General features: G+C 36.4%; 1 protein-coding gene across 1 annotated transcript in view; it reads right to left on the bottom strand.

The window, feature by feature from the left end:
* Window positions 1–22,313, bottom strand: part of LOC127649741 (dual specificity calcium/calmodulin-dependent 3',5'-cyclic nucleotide phosphodiesterase 1A-like) — a 109,130-nt gene that overhangs the window by 11,070 nt on the left and 75,747 nt on the right. Inside the window, exons 3-9 of the mRNA XM_052134968.1 lie at window positions 13,628–13,741; window positions 11,746–11,928; window positions 8,561–8,627; window positions 6,722–6,838; window positions 6,503–6,643; window positions 2,425–2,525; window positions 675–803 (exon numbers count right to left, since the gene is read on the bottom strand). Of these exons, the coding sequence (XP_051990928.1) occupies window positions 675–803; window positions 2,425–2,525; window positions 6,503–6,643; window positions 6,722–6,838; window positions 8,561–8,627; window positions 11,746–11,928; window positions 13,628–13,741 (852 nt within the window). The remainder of the gene's footprint in view (window positions 1–674; window positions 804–2,424; window positions 2,526–6,502; window positions 6,644–6,721; window positions 6,839–8,560; window positions 8,628–11,745; window positions 11,929–13,627; window positions 13,742–22,313) is intronic.

The raw sequence follows: 22,313 nt of genomic DNA, 5'->3' as shown, positions 1-22,313 counted from the left end.
TAAAGCACAAACGCACAAAGAAACTACACTCACTCTCCACACCAGAGAAAGTAATAGTGTTCAGCTTCAAAGTGTGAGGATAATAGTTTTTTCTGAAAGAGACTTAATCATTTCCGTCTCTGTTGTGCTATAAAACTTGACAGAAGTTTCATCCAACTTTCTTTCTCTTGTTTTCAGCTGAGGACAGCACATTTAAAAAATGTTTCAGCACTTTGTTACTAAAACATAGCAAGATTAGTGGTGGGAATCAGTGGGGACCTGGGTCGTAATAAGATAATATTACCATTCTTTATGTTAAAAATGATGTATTGTGACCTTTTACTCACTTATTGGATTTTGGTGCTTTGTACTACAAGTGCTAAACTTCCAGTTTTCCTTCATCATAGAGCCATAGAAGTAGTGTAGAGCATAGACATGGCGTTGTCGGTAAAAATAGCATACACTAGTTTATATTTGCATGAACATCCTTGCAATCTAGCTGTATGAAAGATCTGTATGGATATTCTTAAAAATTAAACAAATTATAGACTAATTTTGGTAAAATAATATTAATTGGAAATACCGATTTATTTTTCCTCCCAACTCTAATTGCGATATGTAGTTTTATAAAACTCATGCTCTCAAGCAGACAAAAGAAGCGAGATGAGCATGAAACAAAACCGAATGATGGATACCTCCAGTCGTCTTTGGAGAGGTTGTACAGGATGTTCATCTCATCGTCATCCTGCAGCAGTCGATAGGCCGCGCTGACATGGTGACTCTCCAGCACAGAGCGGTCATTGTACAGGATAGCAGTGTCTGACCTGAAGGAATAAACATACTCTTACTACATCCAACTTTCATATGGATTCTGGTCTAAAAAAACTGACTTAGATTTATTTTCATGCTATCCTCAATCCGAAACTATTTTAAACAGCATTATTCTAACCGTGCGTTCACACCAGAGACAGCGAGAGCGTCAAATCGACCGGAAGTCATTAATTTTCAATGACAGCCAGCGTCTCTCGGTGGCGAGAAGCGGTGAGTCTTGGGCGGCGTGGGCGTCAGATGAAAGTTCAAGTGCAGTCAACATTATGGTAATGAGCTGTGACGCGGTTCGGGGCAACCTATTGGAATATAGAAGTGCTCCGCTCTAGCGAAGTCTAGAGAACACAACCGTGTAAACTTTGGTTCTCTCCAAACATTCGTTCTGAAGATAAAATGGAGAAACTAATTATTGCCGTGGCGGGTTTCCCAGTAATATATGATCTGTCCCTGTTTGCTTACAGGGATATAAAACAACCAAGACCACAGTTATTATTACAAATGTATTTTATTTTGATAACAAACAACTATAATTTTAATTACTTTCTGCCATCGATCGATTTCTTATTTTCACATTTTAAAGAGCTCATGAGGATATATGCTACTTGTGATAGGTCGGCAAAAAGTAAATGGTCGACATGTCTGGATGTTTAAATTGCGGCCCCTTTAAATATAGTTCACAAAACAAAGCATTCTGAACAAACGTTGCCGCCTATTTCAACTACGTCAGAGTGTCCTCGAGCGTCGAAGGCAGGGCAGCCAGAGCAAATTTTGACGCTCTCGCCGCTTCTGGTTTGAACGTACAGTTACTCTTGTAAAGTACATTTATTATGCATGTAATTTTATGACAAACTCTATGTAATATTTGTACTCTTAAAAATACAATTTTCATATTTCAGGACAATTAGAGTGAACTGCAAAACAGCAAAAAGGTGGTTGGCGGTTCATTGCTATGTGGTTACTAGGGTGTTCTGGTTGGTTTCTAGGTGGTAGCCAAGTCAAAAGAACCGACTCACAAATATTTTGGCTCTAGATATTGCTCAGGTCCCTCCATCAATGTCTATGGGACTTTTTTTTGCCTGTTTTATTGTCTGCCTGGCCAAAAATCTTAAGTAATATCACAACTTTCTTAAAAAAGCTGCATGACATTGAGGTATTATTCATGTCTGTAACACAAATGGAGCTGGATGATTTACATGCCAAAGTTTAATACTCTGGGTTAGGGATTTGTTCAAATACTTAACGATCAGTATGAGCAATAAGCACAAGTACTGTAAATACACTCTTTCCACTAATGTTGAAAAAGTTCACATCCATGTTAATTTGGTACCTTTGAATCCAAATATTTGAAAACAAAACCAAGACAAATACTACTTAGTCGTTGAGAGAGTTTAGATGATTTATCTCACTCTTGTTTGTCACAAACAGTGTGTTTTTGTTTTATTCCCCTTTTCCTCATTCATCTTATTTGTCCCTGGTCAGGTTTTATTAAAAAAGGCCTCTTTCTCTCTCGTTCATGCTAGTTTTAGTTAGCCCTCTCACACTGAAGTATTGTGACTGCAGGCTGTGTTTTTGTCAGCGTAGGTGGTTGATGAATGTCTCAGTGCTTACATGCCATACCTGGTCTGGATGTGGAAGTTGTTTGTAGTCCCTGTGTGCTCATAGTCATGGACGGCAGCAGCAAAAAGCATAGCAAAAATCTCCAGCTCCGTCAGCCAGTGCTAATGAGAACCGAAAGGAAAGAAAAAATCACAAATGAGATCTTTACAGCTCAGTTTTTCCAGATGAGACACCAATGAGATTAAACAGAGTAAATGAAGTCTCCTGATTCTCAGATTTTTGGTCCTGAGAAAAAGACCCCAGTAATCAGACATGTCACCTCTAGGGTTTTATAAGAGATTTCAACAATGTCAGAAGAGACGAAACAAGACAAGGGGACAATAAAAGGTGGGAAGAGACAAGACAAGATGAGACAAGAGAAGAAGAGATGAGAAGAGAATCTGAGGAGAAGCTGAGGAGACGACACAACAAAATTATATAAAATGGGATGACAAGATGAGATGATAATGAAAATGGAAAGAGAATGAAAGGTGAGAAGAGATGACACAAAATTAAACAAGATGAGATGAGAAGAGAAGAGGTAATATGAGACGAGATAAAATAATGAAATTCAAGTGAAAATAATTAAAGGTGAAGAGATGAGACTAAATGAGACAAGATGAGATGAGTCGAGATTAAAGAATGAAAGGAAATGTGTAGAGAATCAAATACAATGAGACAAGACGAATTGAGGATAGACAAGAGATGAGATGAAAGAATGAAAAGCGATTATAAGAGAAGGAAAGGTGAGGAGAGACAAAAAGAGACAAGATGAGATAAAATAATAAAAGTGAAAAGAATCAAAGTTGAGGAAAAGATATTAGACTAAATGAGACCAGATGAGATGAGAAGAGACAAGATGAAAGAATGAAAGAAGTGAAGAAAATTCAAAGGTGAAGAGAAGAGATGGGACAAATTGAGAAAAGATAAGAGATGAGATGAGAATGAAAGGTGATTGATAGAGAAAATAAAAGAACAAAAGTTGAGAAGAGACGAGAGGAAATGGGACAAGATGAGATAAAAAGAGAAGAGATGAGACGAGGGGTGTAAATGAAAGGAGAAGGAGAGAAGACTATAAGACCATGATGAGAAGAGATAAGATCGGACAAGATGAGAGAATGAAAGGAGATGAGATGAGAGAAAGAAATGAGAAGAGAAGAGAAGAGAATGAAAGGTGAGAAGAGATCAGAGATCAGGTGAAACGAGACAAGACTAGATGTGAGAGTGAAAGGTGAGTAGAGATGAGACAAAATAACATGAGAAGAGACAAAATGAGAGAATGAAAGGAGAATAGAGAAGTGAATTAAAAGTGAGGAGAAAAGACAGAGACTAAATGAGACAAGACAAGACAAGAATAAATTATGTGAGACAAAATGAATAAAGGAGAATAGAATGAAAAGGTGAGAAGAGACAAGAGGAAAGAATGAAAGGAGAAGAGGAGAGAAGAGAATAAAACATGAGGAGGAGCAGATATAAGATGAAATGAGAGAAGATGAGATGAAAAGAGACAAGATGAGAAGAGACGAGATGAGATGAGAGAACGAAAGGAGAGGAGAACAGATGAGACGAAATTAGACAAGATGAGAAGAGACAAGATGAGATGAGAGAATGAAAGAAGAGAACAGATGAGACGAAATGAGACAAGAAGAGACAAGATGAGATGAAAGAATGAAAGGTGAGGAGAAGAGATTAGATTAAATGAGACAAGACGAGAAGAGAAAAGATGAGATGAGAGAATGAAAAGTGAGGAGAAGAGATGAGAGATGAGATGAGAGAATGAAAGGTGAGAAGAGATGAGACGAAATGAGACAAGACGAGAACAGACAAGACGAGATAAGAGAATGAAAGGAGAAGAGAAGTGAATGAAAGGTGAGAAGGGATGAGACGAAATGAGACAAGACGAGAAGAGACAGGATGAGATGAGAGAATTAAAATTGAGGAGAAGAGATGAGACAAAATGAGACAAGACGAGAAGAGATGAGATGAGAGAATGAAAGGAGAAGAGAACAGATGAGACGAAATGAGACAAGACAAGAAGAGACAAGATGAGATGAGAGAATGAAAGGTGAGGAGAAGAGATTAGATTAAATGAGACAAGACGAGAAGAGACAAGATGAGATGAGAGAATGAAAGGTGAGGAGAAGAGATTAGATTAAATGAGACAAGACGAGAAGAGACAAGATGAGATGAGAGAATGAAAACTGAGGAGAGGAGATGAGCGATGAGATGAGAGATGAAAGGTGAGAAGAGATGAGACGAAATGAGACAAGACGAGAACAAACAAGACGAGATGAGAGAATGAAAGGAGAAGAGAACAAATGAGACGAAAAGAGACTAGATGAGATGAGAGAATGAAAGGTGAGGAGAAGAGATGAGATGAGAGAATGAAAGGTGAGAAGAGATGAGACGAAATGAGACAAGACGAGAACAGAAAAGACGAGATGAGAGAATGAAAGGAGAAGAAAAGTGAATGAAAGGCGAGGAGAACAAACAAGACGAAATGGGACAAGACGAGAAGAGACAAGATGAGATGAAATGAGAGAATGAAAGGAGGAGAAGGGAAGAGAATGAAAGGTGAGGAGAAGAGATGAGACAAGACGAGAAGAGACAAGACGAGATGAGAGAATGAAAGGTGAGACGAGATGAGACTAAATGAGACAAGAAGAGACAAAATGAGATGAGAGAATGAAATGTGGGAAGAGATGAGATGAAATGAGACAAGATGAGAAGAGACAATGAAAGGTGAGGAGAACAAACGAGATGAAATGAGACAAGACGAGAAGAGACAAGATGAGACGAGATGAGAGAATGAAAGGAGAAGAGAAGAGAATGAAAGGTGAGGAGAAGAGATGAGACAAGACGAGAAGAGACAAGATGAGACGAGATGAGAGAATAAAAGGAGAAGAGAAGAGAATGAAAGATGAGAAGAGATGAGATGAAATGAGACAAGACGAGAAGAGACAAAATGAGAGATGAGAGAATGAAACGTGAGAAGAGATAAGATGAGAGAATGAAAGGAAAAGAGAAGAGAATTAATGGTGAGAAGAGATGACTAATGAGAAAAGATGAGATGACAAGAGACAAAACAAGATGAGAAGAAAGAAGAGGAGGAGCGAAGATAATAAAACGTGAGGAGAAGAGACCATGCGAAATGAGACAACATGAGATGAGAAGAGATGAGAGAATGAAAAGTGAGGAGAGGAGAAGAGACGAGACAAAATGAGACAAGAAAATATGAGAAGAGACAAGAGGGGATGAAATAGGAGAAGAGGAGAGAATAAAATGTAAGGAAAAGAGACGAATTGAGAAGACGAGATAAAATAAGATGAGAGAGGGAAAGGAGAGATCATACAAGACAAGAATTATGTGGTATAAAAACAAAAATAAATTAAAGAGCCAATAATTATGTAACAATAGACATGTGGTCTTTGACACACAGCTAAATGTTAAATGAACCTCAGTTCCCTAAGTGCCCAGTAGCATGCTGATGCATTCAGTCTGTGCCAGCCACCCTACATTCCCTCAGGAGTTTCACCTTAATATTTAATAATCTAATAAAGAGTCTCTGCAAGCAAGTTCACGGCAATTTGGCACTGTAAAATGATACAGTCTCGCCACATTTGTCTTGAGTCGTGCATTTAGAATCATCACCAAAAAGTAAAGAGGGGAGGCGCCCTGAATTTTGATAAGAGACGTGTATGAGTCTGTGTGTTTATGGAGGCATTAATTGTGTTGTAATGATTCGTTTTTGAAGATAATGTGTTTTTGGGCTTTGAAATGTTAAGACCCTCATTTCAGTAAACAGCGAGATGATTCTCTCTCTGTATTGATTTATTTATTGCTTTAGGGGTTGTAAATATAATACTTAGATTATTAAAACTGCAGCACTGCCATATCCACCATTGAAATCTGATGTTCAAAAAACATGACGTAAGAGTAATTTAATCTTTACACCATCTAATCATCTCACTTCTTTTGTCTGCTTGAGAGCATGAGCATGAAAAAAAAAAGTAATATGGGTTTAGAACAACATAAGGGTGAGTAAATGATTACAGAATTTCCATTTCTGGTTGAACTATCCCTTTAAGTGTGAGCTTACCACCATCCCTGTCTTGAGAAGTAGGTAGTGGACCGTCTGTGTGACGTCAGCTGCATGTATCAGGTTGTGGTAAGGGTTTTTATGTTTATTGTAACCTACTTCCAGAGCCTCCACAAACGAGACCAGCGCTGAGACGGGGATCTGTCGGAAACACAACGTTATAAACTATGATGTATATCATCACAGGCATAACCTCCCACTCCAGAAGATTTCCTTCACCTTGAAGCGAGTGATGAGGTCGTATCTGGTGAGGAGCTCGTAAAAGATGAATTTGAGCGCGTGCTCGCCACTCACCTCGTTCAGAGCAAATACATCAAAAGACCACTTATCCACATTCTGAGCAAAAAAAAACAGACACACAAACTCAGATACAGCATAAACTATGTACGGTACTCGTGTATAGCGGTACAAATCTACAGTACACCCTTGGTCACTCCAAAGTTATTTATTTAATTTATTTATCATTAACAAAGGCCACGTTCACACTAATATATTGCCGTTTGAAAATGCACTAATTTCACTATGTTTCTGCCTCTCATCCACAGTGGTACAGGGTGTTCCTCCATCGAAAAAAAAAAAGAGTGTTTTGAACTTTGGAAAACTATAACATAAAAAAATAAAAACTAAGTTTTCTAACAAAACCGGATTTGTGTGAATGTGGCCTAAGTCTCAAGTTGTTCAAAACCCATTTGGCGTTCTTCTTTGGAACAAAAAAGGAGATGTTTTAAAGAATGTCCAAATTACTATTTTCCAATCTTCCTCTTGCATTATGACCAGGGGCTGCCAAGCTCCATAAATAGCAAAGAAGCATCATAAAAGGTGTCCATACTTGACTATGCTATACTATGTTACTTAAAGGAATACTTCACCCAGAAATGAAAATGTTCTCATATTTTACTCAAACTTATGCCATCCCGGATGTGCATGACTACCTTTTTTCAGCAGAATTTCTCAGCTCTTTTGGGCCATACAATACAAGTGAATGGGTGCCAAAATCTGAAGCTCCAAAAATCACATGGATCATCATAAAAGTTATCCATATGACTCCAGTGGTTAAATCCATATCTTCAGAAGCGATATTATAGTTGTGGGTGAGAAACAGATCAATATTTTTGTCAATTTTTACTATAAATTCTCCACCCTGCTCAGTCAATCTCCACTATAACTTCCACTTTCACAATCTTCTTCTTGAGTTTTTGGTGACTCACATTCTTCATGCATACACCCCCTACTGGGCAGGGAGAAGAATCCAGCAAAACTGGAATTAAATATTGATCTGTTTCTCACTCACACCTATCTATCATATCACTTCTGAAGATATGGATTTAACTACTGGATTCTTACTTTTATGCTTCCTTTATATGCTTTTTGGAGCATCACATTTTTGGCACCCATTCACTTGCATTGTATGGACCTACAGAGCTGAGATATTCTTCTAAAAAGAAGAATGTCAGTCATACACATCTGGGATGACAGGATGAGTAAATGATGAGAGAATCTTAATTTTTGGGTGAACTATACCTTTAAGACATAATTGTCACTGACGAGATTTGAGATGTTGTAATTATTATATATACAATTATTATAAATTATATATAACATATTTTATCAATTAATATTAATAATTAATTATTATAATAAATATTAATATGATTATTCATTGTGGCTGAGGCAAATATTTTCAGTGAATAACAACATACATTTTTTGGTGATTTTGTTTGTCCTTTTTGGAATTCGAAACCCCTAGTCCATGTTTATTTTTCGTTGTATGGATGAGATCAGCCAGGATATGCTACACTTTTTCCATGAAAGAAAAAAAAGTTTTATGGGTTTGGAACAGCATGAGGGTGAGTAAATGAAGACAGAATTTCTCGTTTGGGTCAACTATTCCTTTAAGAGAAAAGTATATATTTTCAATTGCTTTTTTTTTTTTTAAATAGTTGGAGTGAGAAACAGAGAGAGAAGCTGAAAACGTTTATACAAAGGGAAAAGTGTGTGTGTGTGTGTGTGTGTGTGTGTGTGTGTGTGTGTGTGTGTGTGTGTGTGTGTGTGTTTCACCTTAAGCACTGCTATGACAGAGGGAGGGTAGCACAGTCCCACCATGTTTGAAGTTCGCCGGTACATTCTGTTAGAATGAGATAAAAACATCAATTGAATGTGACTGCACAGACCGCAGGCACTCCAAACACAATACCATAATCTTCACCTTCAAATCCCCAAAACATTCAATGTAGAGGGCAATCTGGTTTATAAAATGGTTTGTCAGAGCAAATTTATTTGTGCAGTGTTGCCTGAAATGCATTAGAACTTAATAAATTGACTCCAATGGATGAGAGAGAGAGAGAGAGAGAGAGAGAGAGAGAGAGAGAGAGAGAGAGAGAGAGAGAGAGAGAGAGAGAGAGAAAGAACTGTGGCAATGTGGTTGTAATTCAAGCTTGTCAAAAGGATGATGCATGAAGCAAATGTACACTGACTCACTCTGCGCTCATTGCATAGATTTACAATATTTTCAAAGGTGAGGAGTTTAATTTTGCCTGGTATGAAAAAGGTCCTAGAGAGCATGCCAACAGATTAATTGGCTACCAATACTCTGATTATTGCAATAAGCAGAGTATAAGGAATAATTAGATTAAGACGTTTACATGACTTGGGCCAACCACTTATATACCGTTTACATGCTACTCGCCATTAATCTGATTATTTGCTGAGAAATGTGATGTTTTAATGCTTCCTTATAAATGAAACAACTTGTTGCAATGTCTCTTTAAATACAGCTTGGCATAAGGAAAATTAATCAGTCAGCTTGTGTCATTTTGAAAGATTTATTAAAAGAACAACTTCAGAAGAGTCATTTTCGTCTACACTGGATGAGCTGTCTGTTTTGATTCACTAAAAAGAATCGGTACATAAGAGTCACTTGTTTGTCGGAATACAGTGGTTGCTCTGTCTGTTTTGATGCACTAAAAATAATCTGTTCATAAGAGTCATATTTGTGTAAATCGGAATACCCGCGATGGATGTTGTGGTTCGGCCACGAGTACAAACTCATTTCTGAGACGTGTTTTCTTCCCATTATTTTGCAGCATATGGTCTTTTATAGCACCACTGCTGGGAATCGGTTCATAGAACTCCCACTTTACATGAAGCCGAGAAGTAAGCGCAGCTTCTTTTTTACGATGTTTTCGAACCTGTGCTTGAGAGGAACATTAGGTCAGAGTGGAAGAAATGCGATTAAAGTGCTTACATGCCAGTATATAAAGCGATTATGATAGGAGTACTCCACATATCTTACTGCGATTATCTTTACTCTGATTACAGTCATCATCGTAATATCATAATCGCAATATTCTGTTTACATGAGTGTGTGTTTTCCGTTCTGCATTTGTTTAAAGGTGGACATTTTTTTGTCATTTTAGTACTTTGATATTTTGAAAATGTTGTTTTTCGTAATTTGAATTTGAAAGAGTTACGTACCAACCACGGATACATTAACGTAACTGCCCACATTTCCACATCAAAACACATTTTCTGTATTCAGCAGGTGGGCCTGTCTAGTAACAGTGAAGTAATAATAAGGAGTAAGTAGGATAGATACAAAGTCAGGTCTCCTAAGCAACCAATTAGCCCAGTTGCTAGGGTGGGTAGAGTCACGTTGGGTTAACCTCCTCGTGGTCACTATAATGTGGTTCTCGCTCTCGGTGAGGCGCGTGGCGAGTTGTGCGTGGATGCAACAGAGAATAGCATGAGCCTCCACACATGCTAGGTCTCCGCGGTAACACGCTCAACAAGCCACGTGATAAGATGCGTGGATTGACGGTCTCAGATGGAGAGAAAACTGAGATTGAGTCACTACGACACCTTAGAGGACTTTGTGCACATTGGGAATTGGGCATTCCAAATTGGAGAGAAAAGTGGAGGAAAACAACAACAACAACACAAAAAAAAACACATTGATTTTGGTAGCTCCTCCCTCGAAAACGTTCTCCATAACCACATATTCTGAAAAAAGTTGATGTAAGGAAACCGAAAACGTAAAAGGATTAGTCTGGACGTGGCTTAAGCGATCAAATGAGCAAGAGTGCTGTGTTGTTGTAAATATTACAATGGGTGTGAATCATCCGTATGTGCTGGAAAATGTACACACTAATGTATGTTAACATTTGACACTAACACAACAGGGTAATTATAGTTTATTATATATTATTATATGTTTTTATTTTATTTATTTTTTACATTTTGAATTCCAATTTAGTAAAGTTTTCACTTGGAGTTTTTAAAAAAGAAATTAAATTTAGATTTTATTTTAGTTTGAGTGCCATTTAATGTTATGTTATGTTCGGGTTCCCGTCGGCGGGTCCATAGGGGGGCGCTATATCGCAAAATAAGTTTAAGCATAAAACGTCAAAGTCCCTGGATACAAAAGTCAGGCATATGGGGTATCATTTGATATCTTAGAATCTGATATTTGTATAGAATACCATCAATTTCGCATTTATGTAACATAACATAACAAAATAATGGCTGAAAACATCCGTGTCGCAAATAAGCGCGACTTAGAGGTAATGTAGTAGAAATATTAATGTGAATATAAAAACATTTCAAATAGCACTTAAATGGACAAGTCATATATCAAACAAAAGCTCTTATTCTTATTCTTTTGTTGCCCTTATACCACAGTTTGAAATATTTTGAAAAGAATCACAAAATGAAATATGATTTCTATAAGACATTAAATATGTGCAGATCAAATATGTGCTGTTCAATGAAGCTGTAAGCCCCAAGTAGCCAATAACTTAATATCTGCTTTTACCTTTTCTACAAAATTAGTTATTATTTATTTGTCTATGACCCTGCTTGGGTCAATAATCCAATGCTATATCGAAGATGTCCAAACAAAATATGCTGTCCAGTGGGAAAAGCATGCTAAACAAATCTTTGGAAAAATATGTTTTCAACTTTTGGTGATAAAATGTTTTCTATCATCACAAAATGCAGAATCTCGGATTTCTAATTACACCTTAATTGAGCTTCTAGTCCACTCAGAGGCCGAGGTATTCAATAAAACAAAGGGGGTGGTGCATTAACTATAGACAAGCACATCTGTGAGGGCTAAAATGCATTAGAGCGCCACCTACATTTCAGATTGGCATTTTGTGAAAAAGAGTGAAAAATTGCAGACGGCAGCCCAAAAGTGCACCAGACTTTCAGGGGTTAATCAAAAATGTTGTATTTCATGACCCCACCTCTCCACAAATATCCCAGCCTGTACTGCATGTACAATGCAGCGGAAACGCGGCTTCTCCTCTGTTCGTCGCAGCATCAGCCCCATCTGCCGCGTGAAGGTGGAGGCCAGCCAGTCACGGACTTCTGACGGCACCGAATCTGACTGGATATCACTGAGCTCATCCTCTGTATCGACCAGTCGCCTTAGAGAGAAACAGAAAGAAAAATACATTATTCTGTCAGCATACATTGTACATACAACCAATAAAATATCATGTGTAACAGGTAAGTAGGATAAAAGACTATTTATAATGAATCTAAACTGTGACAGAAGCTCCAGCCAAGACCCACTGGTTTAAGACTCATCAGTCACTCATCTGCACAATTATGCTGATACACAGTATGTTCGCTTTAACATGTATTGTAAATAAGGAAAAGACTCTAAGGGATAATTCACCAAAAAAAACAACATTTATTCATCCTCATGTTGTTCCAAACCCATATGACTTTCTTTTGTCTGTGAAACACACATTGATTGTAGAATGTCATAGCCACTCTTTTCCATACAATAAATGTGAATGGGGATTGGGGCTGTCAACACTCCCAAAACATATTTTAGACAATTTTTAAGATTTGCACATTTCAATCCATCAAAATGAAATTTTGTTCAATTATTAATTGAACAAAATTCAATTAATAAAACTTGAAATATTTAGTAAAGATTACTCAATTCAATTTGATGGAATTCATAATGGTTTGAAACAACATGAGGGTGAGTAAACAATGAGAGAATTTTCATTTTTGGGTTAACTATTCCTTTACTGTCTGATAGTATACCACTAAAAACATCTTAGCAGTAACAGTGTAAAATGTTTCAAAACATCTGTGAATCCAGATATAAGCTTTTGTAATGGATTCATCCACAAACGTCATAAATCACATAGGGAATGGGAATCCGATCAGATCAGACTGGTGGTCTCTCTGGTTTGGTTTGGTTTGGTTTGTCTTAATCCCAGTCTAGGATGATGGTCCGATTACATAATTCCATAGGCTTTTATCATATCTTTTCTGGCATCTAGATGTTCACAGCTGTTATACTTCTCTCATTAAAGTGAAAAGATATTAGTGGCAATCAAGTGTCATGACGGGATGCCACATCTTCCTGCAGAGACATTAAATACCATAATTGAGCGGGAATGAAATGGCACTGTCAAGGATGATTTTCATAGTGCAGGTGTTTATTTATGTGATCTCAACACCACAATCACTATATCTCACTATATCTCCTCACATCTACACAGTAGAGATTTGAATATTAGGAAAACATGTCCATTTCATGCCAAATTACACAATGAAAACTAAAGAAAAACATAGAAATTGTATAGAGTATTCAATATGGAATACTCAGGCTATCCTACTACATTTGATTAAATGTGCAGTGCAACCAGAACACACCTTGTTGGGTACTGTAAATCACAATGCAATGCACTTAATCCTGCACCCATTTCCAGTGTGATGAATAAACTGGCAACTAAGACACTGTTTGATTTTTAACATCTAATTGACACATTATTTAATTGGACTGCCAAAACCTAAGATGTTTTAACACAAAGTTGGATTAAAATGCCAAATACTTGAAAACCTTTACTGAATAAAACATGCAATGTAGCGAAGTCATGTATCAATGTAGCATACTACTGTTTGAAACACTTGCTACATACAGCAATCTTTTTTACATCCTTTTAAAACAACAGTACACAGTATACAGTGCTGCACAGAATTCAGCATGCAGTATGCTAGTATAGTTTCACATATAACCAAACATATTTTATGGGGTTACATTTATATGGAGTATACAATATATTGGGCATATGTATTAAAAAACGAATTTCTATACTTTACCTTGTTTCTTCAATATAGACTGATTCCAGAACAGATGCAGCGTATTCCAGGTTCTTCTTTAGATCTACGAGAGACGCCTCTCCCCTCTCCAACTGTTTCACCAAACATCGTAATCTGAAAAAGCAAATCAAATACTCATACATTAATTCTAATAACACAATTGAAAGTCTATTTGAAGCATTTGATTCTGCAAAATAAAGATCAATATTGCATTTCCCTCCTTTGCTGAAAAAAACAAAAAAACAAAAAGAAAAGAAAATCTTGATATATTGAATGAAATATTTTTGTTAGGGAGTTTCAACAGTAATTGAGTTGTCATGCTGATAGAAGCCTGTCTTTTGATTGTACTTATTTAATTTAGATTTTAAGGCCAGTTGATTAACTTAAGCCAGTTATTCTTATCAAACCCATCTTCAATATCCCTCCTCCAGGAAAGACTTTCAAATCAAAACAATACATTTCTCTGCGCTCCTCGATGTGTCTCTTAAAATAATTTAAATAATTAGACTGTCTGGGGATCCACACAACACTACTCAAGCCAATCAGCAACACAGGGTGGTTCTTGCATGTGCACAGGATGGGGGGTGGGGGCAGAGCGAGAGGGAGTTTAATTAGAAGAGCGCTGGCAAATCTGGCTGATGAGAACTTTCTTAACTCCAAGGAGGACATATAGCTGAGAAACAGACCAAAAGAAAACGGTCATAAGAATATAAACTATTATAAGTTGAAGGCGTCAACTTATGTGTTGACGCCTCTGAGAGGTAAAAGGCTTGAAGACCGATGCAGAAGTTTCTTCTCAATAGGTGGGTAACATAAATTTAGCTATGTTTCACAGAACCTATATGCTGTTGTTGTGATGTTGGATTTAGTAGCAGGAGTGTTGCGAGTGTCTGGAGCTGGTGTGCGTAAAACCGTCTCACGTGCATGAATTTGGGGGGGGGCGGAGCTTCCAAAGGAGCACTGAAGGGAGGTGTGTGTTTGTTTAGGCAATTGAGTTCAACTATCAACAGTATTTCTCAGGAATCGCTGAGTGCACCTTAAAAAGTATGTCTCATGACACCAGCATTCTGTTACATGCATTGCATACCTATAGCTTTAAGCGCAAGGAAGTTTTCGGGCTGGATGACACAGGACACAGATTAAATATATTCTTTGGTTTTACATATTTGCCGTCAACCCTTACTAAGTTCTGAACAACTCTGGTGAGATTTTTTAAGCCCACAATGCAATGTGTTGGAAATAACCTTCTATTTTCATGGTAAAGAATGAATCCATCCAATTAAGCATATAATCGCTATCCAGTTTTATTTTTACAATTCTTTTTTGACTCACTAACGCCTCAAACGAAATTTTGGCATGAAATTGGATTAAAAATGCAAAGTAAGGAATGCACCGATTTATCAGCCACCCATATTTATCAGCCAATTAATTAAACCATCTGCAAATCGATTTAAGCATGAAAACGCCAATATGAAAAAACAATGGTTCATGTATAATTAATTATCACAATTAGTAAAAAATGCACAATCCAAAATAGTCACAGAATGTTGAAGGGTTGGCACTCCAAAGAACATATAATCTAACATTTTTAATCTCTCTCTTTCTCACATTAATGAGGAAAACATTTTGTTACGTGACACTTGTGAAAGTTGCACTTGCCTACAGTATACATGATGAGGTAAAACCATCCAAAAGCTTTGGAAACAGCCAACTTTGACTTCTGAGACATTGGTATGTTATTCATTAAGGCTGCATGATTGATTGAGTTAAGTTTGAAATCGCAATAATGTTGCGATTACAAAAGCTTGAAAGGCTGCTTTTAAAAGTATACTACAATCAGCTCTTCAGTTAGCACTTTATTCAGCATTGTGTAAGCAAGCGGCACCCTCTAGTGGTCTGGGCAGCATTTTCCATTATCCACCGCTATAGAATTTAAAAGGGAGTTTTGTTTTTTTGGTAAGTTTGTATTTTTAAATGGACTTGCCCAACATAATATGTTTGCATAATATTAATTTGTGATCTTCTACTATATACAGTACACATGTAAAATGTGAGTTCTGTTGTTTTGAAATGCAAAAACAGACGTGCAAAAATGTTTTAGAACTTATTTTACATCAGGCATGCCATGATATTTAGTTTTTTTTCTTTTCTTTTTATCTTCTATTTATCTTTCATTGTGCCTCTCTTTCAAATTTTGGTCTTGTGTTCAACAGATTCAATCAATGTTCAATGTAAATTACTTATTGTTAGAACAAAAGCTTTTCTACTTCTTTGTATGTTTTTAAAACACAATTCCCGATTTAATCTGATTACAAAATAAGGTAAGTGGCAAAATATCGGCATCGGCCAAATGTTATTTGTTAAAATCGGTAACAGTATTTATTTCCGTGCTGATGGATGCCATTTGCCGAATTATGCAACGTAGTGAGGTCATGTGACAAAGATAGTACATACTACTGTTGAAATTGTTGCTTATGCAGGGCTATACACTAAAAAATGTTTTTAGGAGTGCTCGTGTCCCTAAGAGCTATTTTTTTTAGGGGCACAGTTTCTGAAAAAAAAATGTTTTTCAAAGACTATTAACTGTTTGTGCCATAACACAATATACAGATGCACAAGCAGGCATTAAGAATTACTAACGAATTCAGAATGATATTGATATGATATGCTTGATACATAACAAAGGACATCTCTGATAAACCTTTTTCCAAGTTAACAAACAACATCAGTCCTGACTGATCACCTTTATGAGCATCTTATTAATAAATATATATTCATCTTCTTAACATACAGTACTACTAGGTAATAAAAATTAAAATAGGGCTGTGTATCACCTGGCACCTCACGATATGATACATATTTCACTACACGTCACGATTCTACATATTGCGATGGGATTACGAATCAATTCCAATTCATTTTGTTATATTTCAGTTACATATGGCAGGTGAAGGGCATGTAGCTGAAAACATAAAATTTTTGAGCTCTTGTTGAGCTCATTTAATAGATTTGGAAGTAAAAGTGTGCCAACTTTTTTGTTTGTTTACAGGATATGAATACTAAAATAGTTTAATATAAATATCGATATATGGATCTAAAGTATCGATTCATTATCATGAGAAAAATGATCGCAATGTATCAATATTTGATTGTATGTGCACAGCCCTACATTCAAATATATATGAAAATACTGTATATTAATAAAACGTTTTAAATGTACTGTAGTTTAAACTAATAATCTGTATAGCAATATATATACAACAACACTGCTTGTTAATGCTGTGCCATAAAGTAATTATAAAATGTTATCAATACATTTCAAACAACGTATTGTCACACACATAAAATACGTCACATTCTTCATAGAAGATACCTATTTTTACATTTGTATATGTTGTTTTGTAATTTATGTTTGTTTATGTAAAAATGCGCTAGATTACCATCTTTAATAGTCGCGCCGGGTATCACTACATTTTCAGTGTCTCGCATCTTGCATTTTTAAGATATCCGTCATTTACCAAAATTAGAAACTTTGATAATTCAAATACTGTCCGTCATTTTGACAGCTAAAAAAACAAGCAAGAAACAACTCTGCTTAAACCAACTTTACATGGTATGTCTGCCTATGCTGCTTGAGAAAGAGATAGCACGCCTGCACGAGTGTTGTCTTAGGTATTTTAGGTATATTTTGTAAAACTAAATAGTATAAAAAATACATTTTAAGTATAATTTATATAATGTTTAATGCACAAGGGGGTATATATTCTGATGGTACTATTTAGATTCATAAGTTCAGATGTCACTTGCACTGTTGCGGCCAAATAATTTTCCACATTCTCACACAGTAATTTTCTATAGAGTTATATAGAGCACTATAGAGCTATATAGAGCATTATAGAGCCCTGTTATGTCGCTTACTGTTTCACACATTTTCAACCTGGTCTCATAAAAACACATAACGACACTTACATTTTTCTTTATGTGGCTAGTTGTACGTATCGTGTTGTACGTAACATGTTTGGGATAACCTTTAACTCACTTTTATCGCCACTCAGTGGCCATTTCGTTTCGTAACAGCAACAATGTGTTTATTAATAATATGCCAATATAAATTGCCAGAAACTTTACCAAAGTTAAGTAATTTTTATGAGATCAGACTCCACATTTTCTTTAAAAAATAGTATGCAAAATGCCATTATGCTACAAAATAGAATGCAGTGCAGTATTCTAGAATTCCATTCTGAACATAGCTACAGTAGTCACAGTGGTTTGATTGCTCCATGTTGATGATTGCTCCCTTCACATAATACTCTGGGGACTGTCAGACAAACATTACGCTTACTGATAATTTCCCACAGGTTAAAAAAAGACTATATTTGCATATATCTCACATTTATATGTTCAATTTGTATCTTATTGTTATCATCCAGCATAATCCAGATGTGTCCCATGTATCCACCAGCACATGTTGATACCAGTGATGTCATACCCTGAGCTATAGTAAGAGGATGAGCGGCTGTCACCATGACAACCACACAGTGACAGTGTCATTGATGCCTTGAGGTCAATGCAATCACAGGGGGAGATTAACATTTTCCTCTCAACTTTTTGACAGCTGCCTGCAGATAAGAGCAAAACACAATCTAACGGGTCAGTATATCCCAACACTTGGTTTCAAATCACACTCATAACAAAGCCTCAATCAAACTATATATTTCCTCTTTTGTTAGCCCAGAGGAAAATTTTATTGCTCAGAGGTTCATAGCTCAGGTGACTTAACCTCGTGCAACCCCGCGTCCACATGCCTAGATGTTGTATTTTGGCTTCGCTATACGCAACAGATGAAAATAAGATGCATTTCAAACTGCTCTGAGACCAGTGCAGACACATAGCACATTGGAGGTTAAGTAATTCACTAAATAGCGACCAAGGGAGCATCCTATAGTTTCAGGCTGCAGATTATGTTTGTACCACTCAACAAGTTTGGCAGACATGGCAATGGTAATCAGTGCATAGAATCAGAATTTATTATTTTAACATGGTTGGCAGTGATTGGATTAACAATTGGAAACATAAACTGAAAGCATGTTTTTTTTTTGCATGTTTATTAGGTGCTACTAGTTACAAATCAAAAAGGGAAATCGAAAATGCACACAGCAGTCACACTCGGGTCTCTGGAGGTTGAAGGAGTTCTTAGTTATGCTTCATTTAGGTATCAACTTTGTCTCAGATGTTTCTCCTACAATTCCTTGGTATTTTTTTATTCTAAATTTTTTAAATAAATGTTTTCTGTCTGTAGCAGAAAACAGTGTGGGATGAAGTACTTGCCAAAGTTTCATAGTTAGGGCTAGGGGGGTTGTTAAAATCCCAAACCTTAAATATGAGCAATATAAATATTCATGCTAGTCGTAGGAAGCGACACTAATTTAAAATGTACAAAATGCGAGCTTTGTATGTTGCGACAAACCAGTGTTTGAGATCCATGCAGGAAATGCTGTCAATAAAGAATAACAGCAACAATAGCTGTCCTTATCGTTCAGCACACAAAGCTGGGATTGACAGCTGTCTTAAGACATGTAGGTGGAACCTGACGGTTGATTGGATGAAAACAACCGCACATGTCAGCATCTGCCAATCAAGCTAACCAAAGTAAAATCTTTCCATAGAAAATTTCAGCAGATTAAAATAGCTCAGCCTAACTCAGATCCAGAGTGTAGGATTTGCGTTTACTGTATGGAAAAAAATCCCACTTTTTCTGACTTCTCTCCCCTAAATAAATTGTTTATTAAGCAATTTAGTCCTCACAAAATCTTGCTGGAACAAAGTCTGGGATTGTGGCATCCAAGTTTCTTGCAATGTCAAAAAACGCTTTTTCTTCATTTGGTAACATATAAATTAATTGCTCTTATATAATTTTATTATCATCAATTCAAAATTCACTAGTGACTATTCTGAGCTGTGATGTCAACAGAGGAAAACAAAGACAACTCCATTTCATGCCTCAAAAATAAATTGGCCAATGGCATAACATCTGCTATAGACCTTGTTCACAGTAGTGCCCTCTTTGACTTGCCGTCTCTTCAATGACATGTTCTCTATGAAGCTATCAAAAAGTTCCTAGATCACATCCAATTTTCAACATCTCACGTTGTCTGAAGTGTTTCGAAGGCTGAAATTTCTTGGATAAATATAATTTTAATGTTTCATCATCGGAACAATCCAAAACTACTTCAAACATCTGTACAACCCATTGAAGAGATTGTACATCGATCCCTCACAGCCTCATTTTCGCTCCTGTTGTAGGGCTGAGCAAAATGGTGGTCTCTTTGGATTATGTATTTGAATTGGATATCTCCTTCACATCACATAGTAGCACCAGACTGGCACTAAAGTCACTTTTATATGCATATTAAGGACTGTGGCATCTTCTATTGTCAACATAGGGTGATCCAATCTGGAAGAGTAGATAGGATCGCTCCCCCGTGAAATCTGTGACCATTTGGCTACAGGACTAACCTTTCTCACAGTTCTCACTCTAATACAACTTCTGTGTCTCAGTTGAAACTTGTCATGTTTGGTCTCATTTTACAGCCTACAAACTGAATAGAAATGTGGTTTAGTATATGGAAATATTTGGACGTTCTGTAATACTATTTGAAGACTTTCACTTGATCATAGGTTTAGGAGAGCAAGGTAATATGCCTCTCCCTGTCAAGACCTGTGACCATTTCCCTCAGTATATAGCAATACATTTGCATATAAGGTTTTGGTTCCTTTCAATTGTCGCAGTGATTGCCTCCCACTCTGATTGCCTTCTCTTTGAAATGTTAACGATATCTTGATCAGGGTATAAGAAGGAAACTTAGCAGCTGAGAGAGACGACAGTCTTACGTGGCCTCTCCCGCAGAACAGTGTGCTGTAACTAAATAAATAACTTTACTTGCTCTAAAGGTCTTAGGATCTCTTGTTTCATATTGAAAGTTATCGTATGCTTTCTGTCTACTTTTTAGAAGTATTTTCCTTTCAATCACTTCAATTCTATATATTTACAAGAACTTTAATTGGAGTCAAATTTATCTTAATGGTGTCAAATTTTGCAGGAATGGAAGTCGTAGGTAAGAAAATCATTGCAGGCAGAGAGTGGGTTAACATGGAGTAAAATTCAGCAGCATCAGGCGGGTGCGAGACAGAAACTTGTGAGAGTGGGATGGAAAAAAAGTCCTGCTCAGACTTCTACAGCCAGCCTTGACACCTTGACTTTATGAATCCCTCTAATTTTTTCCTTTACCAACCCATACCCACCGACCACCAATTTGGTTATGGAATGCCCATTTTCATGTTCCAACCAATTCCCTGATAAATAAAATCAAATTCCATTTTTTTTCCTCAATAGAATATCCTGTTTCACTCTGACTAGGTTACATTAATCATTATCTTATTGAAGTAACAACTGCTCAATAATTGCTCTTTACACCAGTGCTGGGAATTGATAAAGATTTCCAATTCACAAGCTCTTGATTAGATTTTATTCGATTCAAATTAATTTGGGTATAGTTCAGTTATAATGTCCACTTTGTTTACATATGAAAGCAACTTGCCAATTCTCAATATCCATTTTGATACCACAATAAAATACCTGAGAAAATATTGTTTCAAATTATCAAGTAATTATTCAAGACAAGTAAACAGTCAATAATAAAGAATAAAGAAACAGATTACAAGCCAAGATACAAATTAAGAAAACAGGGCTTGTTGAGCTGAAAAACTAAAAAAATGTATGACGTGTTCTAGAAATTAAATTACAAGTAATTAGTAATGTGATTACTTTTTCAATGACCCTGGTTCAAGTCCAGTATCAACTGGGGCTTTCTGTTTGGAGTTTGCATGTTCTCTCCATGTCACGTGGGTTTCCTCCGGGTGCTCCGGTTTCCAAAAAAGTAAAAAAACATGCAGATTGAGTAAATTGGAGACTCTATATTCCCCCGTAGGTGTGTGAGAGAGTCCCCTAGCCACTGGGGGTTGCATCAGGAAGGACATACGGCATAAAACCTGTGCTAAGTCAAATATGCGGATCACAGGTGGTCCGCTGTTGTGACCCTTATCTGGACTAGCCAAAAGAAGAAGAAACCAGTAAAGTAATCTGATTATATTTATAGAAAAGTAGTCAATCATTTGTAGTGGATTACTTTTTTTAGTAATTTACCCAATGCTGATTATAATACATTAATACTTTTTAAAACTACTAAAGCTATCCAGCCGAGTAGTGAGTGTTTTTTTTCATTTTCTTTTTATTGTTGTTTGATTCATATCAATTACATACAAGAGAGCAGCAGGTCTATTAGTCTGTATTAACAATTCAAGTCTCAAATTTTTATAAAACTCTTAACTAAATAATTTTGAAAAAATCTTAAGGTAAAACTTGGAAAAAATAAATAAAAATAATAATAATTAAGATAAACATCATGTAAAGGTAGGGCTACTAAACAGTAGACCTAAAAAGCTCTTAAAATAGGTTTTCCCTGTAATCTCAACACCTCTTCTTAATCTCAAAAACTTCTCGCTATCCCTAGTACATGTCCCAAGAAACTTTAGCATGGCAGTTATCAACCGCTTATTAAGAAGCCACAGCTTGATCCTGGAATATTGTCAATTTATAGACCAATTTTAAATCTCCCATTTATGTAAA

This window comes from Xyrauchen texanus, chromosome 9, assembly GCF_025860055.1.
Source record: "Xyrauchen texanus isolate HMW12.3.18 chromosome 9, RBS_HiC_50CHRs, whole genome shotgun sequence".
Taxonomy (NCBI): domain Eukaryota; kingdom Metazoa; phylum Chordata; class Actinopteri; order Cypriniformes; family Catostomidae; genus Xyrauchen; species Xyrauchen texanus.
The sequence above is the reverse complement of the archived record's forward strand: the minus strand, read 5'-3'. Positions and strand labels throughout refer to the sequence as shown.